This window comes from Jaculus jaculus, chromosome 1 (assembly GCF_020740685.1).
Source record: "Jaculus jaculus isolate mJacJac1 chromosome 1, mJacJac1.mat.Y.cur, whole genome shotgun sequence".
NCBI classification, from domain to species: domain Eukaryota; kingdom Metazoa; phylum Chordata; class Mammalia; order Rodentia; family Dipodidae; genus Jaculus; species Jaculus jaculus.
In genome coordinates, this window is record NC_059102.1 from 237443750 (window position 1) to 237454605 (window position 10856).

The 10856-nt window shown below is 38.1% G+C and overlaps 1 protein-coding gene across 14 annotated transcripts in view; it reads left to right on the top strand.

Moving 5' to 3' along the window:
- Chd9 (chromodomain helicase DNA binding protein 9) overlaps window positions 1-4053 on the top strand; it is a 268879-nt gene extending 264826 nt beyond the window's left edge. For all 14 annotated transcript variants that reach the window (XM_045161271.1, XM_045161280.1, XM_045161276.1 and 11 more), the window contains one exon: window positions 612-4053. In XM_045161271.1, the coding sequence (XP_045017206.1) occupies window positions 612-1487 (876 nt within the window). In that variant the 3' untranslated portion in view covers window positions 1488-4053. The remainder of the gene's footprint in view (window positions 1-611) is intronic.
- The last annotated feature ends 6803 nt before the right edge of the window (window positions 4054-10856 follow it).

The following is a 10856-nucleotide window of genomic DNA, read 5'->3' on the forward strand; positions in this document are numbered from 1 at the left end:
TGGTCACACCAGGGTGTCTTGCCACTACAAATGAATTCCAGATACATGCACCACTTTGTGCATCTGGCTTTGTTTGGAAACTGGAGAATTGAACCAATGCCATTGGGCTTGGCAAGCCTTTAAATCACTGTGCCATCTCTCCAGCTCTGGATATTGAGTTTTCCATTCTACAGACTTGTAATATGTAAGACTAAAGGCCTCTTTCTCATCTTTTCCTGTTCTAGCTGGGGTTCAAACCACTTCTTATAATAAAATTAGCTTTTTTTCTATAATTGCTTATTTTTTAAAGGAAGCAAATGAGTTTTTTGAGGGGGGTCAAATATATTTTATTTATTTATTTGAGAAAGAGGTAGAAAGAGAGAGAGAATGGGCACATCAGGGCCTCAAGCCACTGCAAATGAACTCCAGATGCATGTGCCCCCTTGTGCATCTGTACGTGGGTCCTGGAGAATCAAACTGGGATCCTTTGGCTTTGCAGGCAAACTCCTTAACTCTAAGCCATCTCTCCAGCTCAATAATTATTTAATTTAATGAACTGTTTGTATGACAAGCCATTTGGTACTGATTTTATTTCCATGTCACTATTATTTATGAATTTATATTTTCCCCAGGGATTTCTTCCAGAAAGTATGTATGAACGAATCCTCACTGGTCCTGTTGTGAGAGAGGAGGTAAGCAGGAGAGGGCGGCGGCCTAAAAGTGGAATTGCAAAGGCTACTGTAGCAGCAACTGCTACTGGCAATAATGTTTCCGGAAACCCTTTGTTGGCCAATGGATTACTACCAGGTGTGGATCTAACAACTCTTCAGGCCTTACAACAAAATCTCCAAAACTTGCAATCACTGCAAGTTACTGCAGGACTGATGGGAATGCCTGCTGGCCTTTCTTCTGGAGGAGAAGCTAAAAATATGGCTGCTATGTTCCCTATGCTGCTGTCAGGAATGGCTGGACTACCAAATCTGTTGGGCATGGGAGGAGCCCTAACAAAGCCTACAGAATCTGGGGTAGAAGAAAAAAAGGGAAATGACTCCAAGGAGCTAGAAGGAAAAAAAGAAAGGACAGAGAGCCAAAGTACAGAGAATGGTGGAGAAAGCTCTGTGTCAAGTTCTCCTTCAACTTCCTCAACTGCTGCATTAAATTCAGCTGCAGCTGCCAACCCGTTAGCTCTTAACCCACTGTTACTATCTAATATACTTTATCCAGGGATGCTTCTCACTCCAGGCCTTAATCTTCATATTCCAGCTTTGTCTCAGTCCAATACTTTTGATGTACAGAAAAACAAAAACAATGACTTAGGTCTGTCTAAGTCTGTACAAGTAAAGGAAGAAGACTCCAGAGTTAGAGATCAGGAAGAGAAAGGGGCAACTGACCCCAGTCCTCTCAATGAGAACAGCACAGATGAGGGTTCAGAGAAAGCTGATGCTTCGTCTGGATCTGATAGTACATCATCATCATCCGAAGACTCGGATTCCAGTAATGAAGATTGACTTCAAGACTCTGCACTTAAATTATGAACTGATTTAATTTTTTTCTTTAATTATTAATTGTAAATATCCAGTGTTGAGTGCATCAATAACTTACTGACCGAACATTTCAGTTATTTGTTTAGAAGTGCAAACTGCTTTCAGAGATGTTTTGCATGTAATATTTCTTAAGATTCATAAGTTTCTGAACTCGTATGTACTATCAAATACATAAAGGTATAAAATTACAACAAAAGGCATTATAATTTTGTTGGGGGTTAATTTTATGAAAATTATGCTCAATAAGAGTTGTATATTTAATATATTTGCAGTGGACACAGAATACTTTATGCATATTACTGATTTAATTTGAATATAGTTTTACAGCCTCCTTGACACCTATAATTTACAGATCAAAACTCAGCAATAATTTGGGCAGCTAATGAATGTCATGAAAGCTGTAGAATCTACATTACCATCCATTGCTTTACTTACATGAAAATGCTCTAGTGTTGTGATGCACTGCTGATGTTTCCAATTCAGGTACAAATGTGTTTTAAAGAAGAAATAAGTTTCCCAACCAGCCAATTTACCTGGCTACCTACCGTTACCTCAGCTGAGTTAGTTTAGGACGTTTACATTCGTTTCTAATTCTGTACTTGTTTTCAGGGGTTTTTTAAACACATCCTATATATCATGTTAATCTGGCAAGGACTGTGACTTGCTTTTTGCTGAGCTTAACTCAGAAATCAGTAAAATTAAGTCATAAAATAATCCTGTGTCATGTGATTTGGCACCCTATATACTTTTCAGAGTTTGGCCTCCTATTAAAAGTAATTATGTCTCAGATGAGTAATGTCTGTTTCCAGGGTTCAAAAAGGGCAGATTCATGAAATGCCACTGAAAAGAACTTTCAACACAACATCCTTCATGCATAAGAAGTTGTTTGTTTGCTTTTTTTGTTAGAGATTTCTGTTTGTGTTTTATGTCCTGGAAATATTCCAAAATAACAGATATTGGTGATAAAGTAACATGCAGATGGTGTGAATTCATTTTGAGTTTCTAGGTATTAGCAGACTAAATGTTGCCCAGAATCAGTGTTGGGTTATCAGTTTAGAATAAATACTGAGCTGCCCATTCCAAAAATGCACTTTGACTAGTCTCAAAAAGATGTACAAGTGTTACCTATGACGTCCAAGGCTTCTGTTCAGTTTCTTAAAACTCTTTATCATGTAAAATTTGCTTGGTATTTGATTTGTGATAGTTTCTCCTGCAAAGCTGCTATCATTCTGACAAGGTAGAGGTCTGAGGTTCACCTTTATAGACATTGAAAACCATTAGAACTAAATCAGACATAAAAATTGACTTAAATTCTAAAGGAGATAAATGTTAGCATTTTTCTGGTACCCATTTTTAAAGGGGGATAAATTTGGGGCAGGTTATATACCTAGTTCTCTCCTACAAGAAAAACAACTTTCATTATGTTTTGATAGAGCTGTCATGAGCTAAAAAACTGCATTGAGTTTTCCAAGACCTTTACCAGTAAATTATGTTTCTGTATGTAAAATAACTAACCCCTTATTAGATCCAGTGTTATATGTATTTACCAAATTGTTAAGTTCCATTGGGATTGTATTACTAATTTTTTGTATTTTCCCAAAATAGTACTTTGAATTGATAGTTCTTTATGCAATGTCTTAGCAATAGTCACTGTAATGCCCATTCAGAGAAGTGGGTAGTAATATTTCATCATGAAAATGGTATATTACATATTTAGTATGTCCCTTTTCAGTATTGCACTTTTGTTTAACTAGAGTACACATATGAGATAGCCAAAGTTTTTTAAATACAATTAACTTAGGTTAACGGTGGAATATTTCAAAACCACCCACATTTCCCTTCCTTCCTCTGTCTCTGCCCACATCACCTCTATTCCTGTCTTTCCCCAATTACAAAAAGGGAAAAATAAAAGGAAAGAAAAAAAACTAGATCTTGACACTAAAATCTAATTTATAGCAAAATCTATGAGATAAAATATTTTCCTAATTATGGTCAAATGAATTTGGTAAATATCTTAGTGATTCTCTTTCTATGTAATAAGGCAATTACAGTTTTCAAAGCATTAAAGCAAATGTTAACTTTAAACATTCTCTTGGATTTTACAACATTTTTATGTTGTCTTGATTGGGGGAAAGTTTTCCAGGCATCAGCTAAGAAAAAACATGCAAAAATGGTTATGTAAAATTAAGAGTTATAAGGAAAAAAAGATCAATAGGATTACATAATATTAAAGTTGCAGTTGAACAGATATCCCAGTATGTGTTGATAGTTACTAACGGAATTATAGCTGGTATTGCCTTGTATTTATAGCCCTTTTTCAGGTTTCACGATCCAAGTCTTAGTCCAATTTTTCTTTTGGACATTTGCAATATTTACCAGTTGTGTTTTGTGTAGTCTGAATTTGCTTTCTGTAGTTGAGCAAACGTCTTAAAAAAAAAGTCATTTGTAATTTATTAAATTACTTTCTATGATGTTCTATAGAGCAAATGGAAGTTTAATTATTTTTTATTAAACATATTCTTTGACTACCCATGATGTCAGCCTCTGTACATGACAGTACTTTTAAATTGGGTTTTGTATATAACTTATCTCTCTCCAGCTGTGAAAGAAACACAGTCATAAATTTTCAAAGGGACAGTATACCTTAGAAGAATCCATCGTGATGGTTGTGGTGGTGCTGGTGGTGTCTGTTTACAGGGTCTGTGGTTCCCAGGGTGGCCTCAAATTCAGAGATGAGTGTAGGTACAAGACCTTTTTAGAGACAGAAACATACTAAATTTATATCTGCAATACCACCTCAAATGCTGCCAAATTTTCATTTTAATTTAGTTTCATTGATTGCCCACTGATAGTGGTGCTTGTATAAAAGTAGCTTTTGCTGATCTTTATTTTATTTATTTATTTATATGTGCTTTGGAGTCCCCACTCAGAAAACATAACCTTTCCCTTCTTTCTCTTTGGCTAGTGATCAGAATCCTAAGCATGTTCCAAGCATGCTTGCCCCAACACTCAGCTTTCACTGTTTTCTTAATAAATTTTCCAAAAAATAAAGTTTTTTGGGAATTGGAGAGATGCCTTGGAGGTTAAAGGCACTTGCTTGCAAAACCTGACATCCCAAACTGGATTCCCCAGTCCTCAGATAAAGAAATCCAGATGTACAGAGAGGCACATGCATCTCGGGTTTGTTTAAAGGCTTTTTGGTTTTTGAAGCCCTAAATTTTCAATCCTACTTTTGCAGTCTAATCTCCACCCCATGCCAAATGTTTGATTACTTTTTTTTTTTTAATTTCCTTCCCCTTGGTTCTTTAAAAGTCCCAGATATGGGGCTGGAGGGATGGCTTAGAGATTAAGGCATTTGCCTTCAAAGTCAAAGGACCCAGGCTCAATTCCCCAGGACCCACATTAGTCAGATGCACAAGGGGTGCATGCATCTGGAGTTCATTTGCAGTGGCTGGAGGCCATTGTGCACCCATTCTCTCTCCCTCTTTCTCTCTGTCAAATAAATAAATAAAATTGAAAAAAAAAGTTTTAAAAAATCCCAGATATGGAAACATATTGAACCTCTTCAAGAAGTTCAATATGGAAAATTGTAATCACTTCTTGGTGCTTAGAATTTTTCCTAACTCATTGCCATTATTGGTAGTGGTTTTGGAAACATTTTAAAAATAGCTTCTACTGTCATCATAGGCATAAAATATTAGAATACTGGCATATCCTCATTGAACTTGAACACTTGCAGCTATTTTCATGCTTAGAAAAACTTTATTTTTGGTACCACACAGTTCACAACACACAAGTCAACTACTTTGTCTTTTGCTCACCCAAAGAAACACTAATATTCAAGGCTAGAGGAAAAATAGTTCTGTTGCCTATTTTTGAGATAACAATTGTGTGTGTGTTATAGGCAAAGAATGATTTCTGACTACATATAGTATACATCTTATATTAAAATGTTTGACAGTCTCTACATAAATAAATGCAACTAGTACACACTATTTTAAAAATTCCAGAAAAAAAACTCACAAAAATACTTAAATCTTCCATAAGTTTATACAGATAAACACTATTGCTTATTTATATATGTAGATATTCATATCCAGTTTTTTGTATAAGCCTATTATATGTATGTAAGTATTAACATTTATTTTGAGAGAGAGGGAGAGAATGGGCATGCCAAGGACTTCAGCCACTCCAGATGCATGCACCACCTTGTGCATCTGGCCAGTGAGGGTCCAGGGGAATTGAACCTGAGTTTTTTTGGCTTTGCAGACAAACGCTTTAACAGCTAAGCCATCTCTCCAGCTCTAACTTTGTCCTTTTAAAAAACATGCCATGGACTTGAAGACTTGTCACTGGCTAGAGTTGTTGGACTTGGAGCTATAGAGTTTCTGTTTGCCCTGTTTAAGTCATGTATAAGTTGAATATTTCTTTGCTATGTCCAATGCCATCTTTTGCAGTGTGAGTGTTTATTCTGTGCCATTATGGGTTTTTCGGGGATTTTTTTTTTTTTTTTTGGTATTATGGCTTAGTTAAAATATCTTGGACTATTATAGGGATGTATGAACATCACTGGAATTGATAAACACTATGGGGACTTTTTTTTTAAAAAAAAAAAAAGCATGCCATGGAAGCTGGGCATAGTGGCACATGCCTTTAATCCCAGGACTCAGATAAGAGAGGGAATCACCATGCTTTCAAGGTCAGCCTGAGCTAGAGTAAGACCTTACCTGAAAAAAAAAAAAAAAACATGCCATGGCCTGGAGAGATGGCTTAGCAGTTAAGGTCCTTGCCTGCAAAGCCTAAGGACCGAGGTTCAATTCTCCCATACCCATGTAAGCCAGTTGCACAAGGTAACACATTTGTCTGGACTTATTAGAGTTTATAGCTAGAGGTCTTGGTGTGCCCAGTCTTTTTCCCTCCCTCTTTCCGCCTCTTAATTTCTCTCAAATAAATAAATTTTTTTAAATGTCACCTGGGAATCTCAGAATGTGACTTCATTGTGGAAATGGGGTCTTGGCATACATAACAAAATACTGGTCATACTGTGTTAGGATGACTGGATATCCTTGTGAGAAGAGGACAGGCTACATAGAGAAAACAAGCAACAAAGAGGCAGTGCTTGGTGTCGCTACTGGGAGCTAAGGAACAGCAGAGATTGCAGCAACCACCAGAGGCTGGGAAGGAGGTAAGAAACAGAATCTACTTTAGAGACTCCTCAGGACTCAAATCTGTCAATGTCTTGATGGATTTTTGACTCCTAGCTTCACCTGTGAAGAATAAATTTCTGCTTTTAGGCTTAGCTGGTAGTACTTTGTTATTGCAGCTGTAGGAAATCAGCCGGGCATGGTAGCACACGCCTTTAATCCCAGCCCTCGGGAGGCAGAGGCAGGATCACTGTGAGTTCGAGTCCACCCTGAGACTCCATAGTGAATTCCAGGTCAGCCTGGGCTAGAGAGAGACCCCACCTCGAAACCCCCCCAAAAAAAGAAAATTACATATTTTCACATTAGTAATATATGATACTATTATTTGTGTATTGTTATTAATATATGGATCTATGTCAATCCTGTAGTGATTTTTTTTCAAACAGTGGCTTATAGAAACAAAATTTATCATTAGAAGAATTTACCCTTTTATCCTAATTTTTTGTTGTTATTTTTTTTGTTTTTTCAAGGTAGAGTCTCTAGCCCAGGCTGACCTGGAATTCACTATGAAGTCTCAGGGTGGCCTTGAACTCATGGTGATCCTCCTACCACCGAGTGTTGGGATTAAAGGCGTGCACTACCACACCCAGCCCTAATTTCTTAACAATACATGTTAGTGTTTTTTTTAAAGCAAATTGCTAAATTTTCACGGGCAAAAATAATGTCTTCATTTTTTTTTTTCTCATTACTTCTTTGTCTTAGTGAAAGAAGAGACCTTCAAATTATAAAATCAGAGGAGAGAGGAGGAAGCACAAATAAATGAGTCACACAATGCTGGCGTTCACATAGAACTGTCTGGTGTTAATAACCCTTGGACATTCTGAAGTAATCTTGTTCTTTGCATGTGTGTGTGTGTGTGTGTATGCCTTAACCACTGAACAATCTCTCAAAAAAGGGCACAGACGTCTGGAGTTCATTTGCAGTGGCTGGAGGCCCTGGCATGCCCATTCTCTCTTTATATATATGCCTCTTTCTCCCTGTCTGTCGCTCACAAAAAAAAAAAAAAAAAAAACCACCTTAAAATAGGGTCTAGCCTGTGTTGATCACAAACAGATTCTCATGTTTCAGCTTTTCAATAATGGGATTACGGGCTATTGCTTCCATACCCAGTGAGACTTCAATTTTGACAATTCCCCTCATCTCTGAAGATGTCACTGATGAACCACCTGGTAGTTTCATCTCTACCATCTCTCCTCACATGGGTGAGATATGTCCTGGCTAGTCTGATTTCATCCTACATTGAGAGGAGAAGGGCAAGTGACAAATGTCAGGAAGTTAGTGCCAATAAACCCTTCATTGCCAATTTTAAGCAACTAAGAGGTATAGAAGGAGTGACTCGGAATCCATTCTGTCTGTCCTATGAGTAGCATCTCAAAAATATTTTTTCAGCCAGAAAGCCAAGCGCCACATGTTCTCTCTCATATGTGGATCCTAGCTACAGATGACTGGGCTTCTGCATGAGAATGAAAATACTTAGTAGCAGAGGCCAGTAAGTTAAAAAGGAGACATAAAGGGTAGAGAAAGGAAGGGAGGAGGATACTTAATAGGTTGATATTGTATATATGTAATTACAATGATTGTAATGGGGAGGTAATATGATGGAGAATGGAATTTCAAATGGGAAAGTGTGGCGGTGGGGAGGGAGGGAATTACCATGGGATATATTTTATAATCATGGAAAATGTTAATAAAAATTTTTTTAAAAAATATTTTTTCAGGACCTGGAGAGATGGCTTAGTGATTAAGCACTTGCCTATGAAGCCTAAGGACCCCGGTTCAAGGCTCGATTTCACAGGATCCACATTAGCCAGATGCACAAGGGGGCGCACGCCTTTGCAGTGGCTGGAGGCCCTGATGCATTCATTTTTTCTCTCTCTCTCTGTTTCTCTATCTGCCTCTTTCTCTGTCTGTCACTTTCAAGTAAATAAAAATAAAAATAAAAAAATATTGTTCACGTTCAGAATGTTAACAGGCAGCAGTTAAAAGGCTTTACAAAACTACAGCCACCAACAGAAGATGCTTCTGTGGAATGTTACAAAGCTTTACAAAAACATAGCCAATGAGCAAATATTTAAAGAAAATGAGTTTGAAAATTAAGTATTTATTTACAGATGCATTTTATAGTTGACCAATACCTTCTAATTATTAGGAGACACTTGGAGTGTTAGGCATGTCTAACCACCTTTGCTTAAGGAGAATAGTCATAAAACAATTAGTAATACACAAGCAGGATGAAAAATGGCTTTGTGGATTAAGTGCTTGCCATCCAAGCATGAGAACCAGCACCCTCATAAAATGCTCTGGTGGCCCACCTGTAATTCCACTCTCTGGATCGTTGGGGTAAACCGATGAGCAAGACCAGCCCAAGCAGTGAGCCCTGGGCTCAACTTAGAGAACTTGCCTCAGTAGACAAAGTGGAGCTCAATTGAGGAAGATGCCTAACATCAACCTCTGAACTCCACATGCACAGACACACACATGAACAGGCACGCACACCACACACACACATTCACAGGAAAAAAGGGCTATCATTAACAATGTTAGCATCACTAACAAATCTAGGTTAAAGGAAGCCATCTGTGAAGTATTTTCCAAATTGTTACATCTTAGAAGGCTTATACAACACACATATAAAAGAGCCAGTTACCACCATCGTCATCATCCAGAAACTGTGTAGAGGTCCTTTACACATCAAGTCAAATTTAGCATAAAAATGTAGTCAGGCTGGGGGGATGGCTCAGCAGTTAAAGGCACTTTCTTATAAAGCCTTATTCCACAGCACCCACATAAAGCCAGATGCACAAAGTCTTGCATGTGTCTGGTGGTCATTTGTCATTTGCAAGAAGCCCTGGTTTGCCCATACTTCCCCTCTCTCAAATAAATCAAATTTAACACAATATACTGGAGGGGGTTATAATCATGGTACATTGTGTATATGTATGAAGGCTGTCAATTTAAAACTTTAAAAATTAGGGAATCGTGCTAGTTACTACAGACTTACTGTCTGGTATACAAGTATATCTCATAGTATCAAAAGACATATTTAGTCATGAAAAATATATATAGACCAAGTTTTCAAGTAGCAAGATTACCCAAAGAATAGTCTCACCACCACACACTGAATATACTGAAAACAGCACTTCACACTTATTAACCTTATGTTGGGCCTTGAGAGGCCTGCATGTGAAGCCTAGTGGAACTTCCTGAGCCTAGCTAAAGTTTGGCAAACTGCCTCTGGCCAGCTATGACTCAGCAGGGGGTCAAATGGCCTCTGGCCTGCTACTTATGCATAGGAAGTTAGAACCAATCATCTCAGAGGTCATGGAATGCTGTTGGCCCTTACATCTCACCCCATCCTAAAATCCCCACCTTCATTCTCAACATTATATAAACACCTGCCTGTAACATTAAAGTGAGTTACTACTTTGACAAGCTGAATCTAGGTGGTTATGTTCTTGGACATGGACACCCACCCTCCTCCTCAACCCCTTGGGAGGAACTAGTGGACCTGGTCCTTCCCCAGCACTACCTGCCGGGGGAGGCAGCAACCTTAGATGCTCTTAACTCTAAAAATTTAATACATGACATATAAAATTCAGATACATAACTGTAGTCACTGAAATATAAGGCATTAAATGTACTAAAATAGCTGTTTACAAAGCAATTATTTAAAAGAATTTAACACAAATAGCTCTTTACACTTTCTTCTTGTTACTATTACTATCTATTAGAGAATGTGCACACCAGGACCTTCAGCTGCTGCAAACAAACTCCAGACATGCGCCCCCTTGTGTGCATGTGTGGCATTGTGTGCTTGTGTCACTGTGAGTCTGGCTACATGGGACCTGGAGATGTAAACATGAGTTCTTCAGCTTCACAGGCAAGTGCCTGAATAGCTAAGCCATCTCTCCAGACCACAAACAGGTCTTTATTTTTTTTAATTTGTTTATTTTAGTTTATTTGTTTGAGAGTGACTGACAGAGAAAGAGAAGATAGATAGTAGAGAGAGAGAGAGAGAGAATGGGAGCACCAGGGCCTCTAGCCACTGCAAACGAACTCCAGACTCTTGCGCCCTCTTGTGCATCTGGCTAACGTGGGTCCTGGGGAATTGAGCCTCGAACTGAGGTCC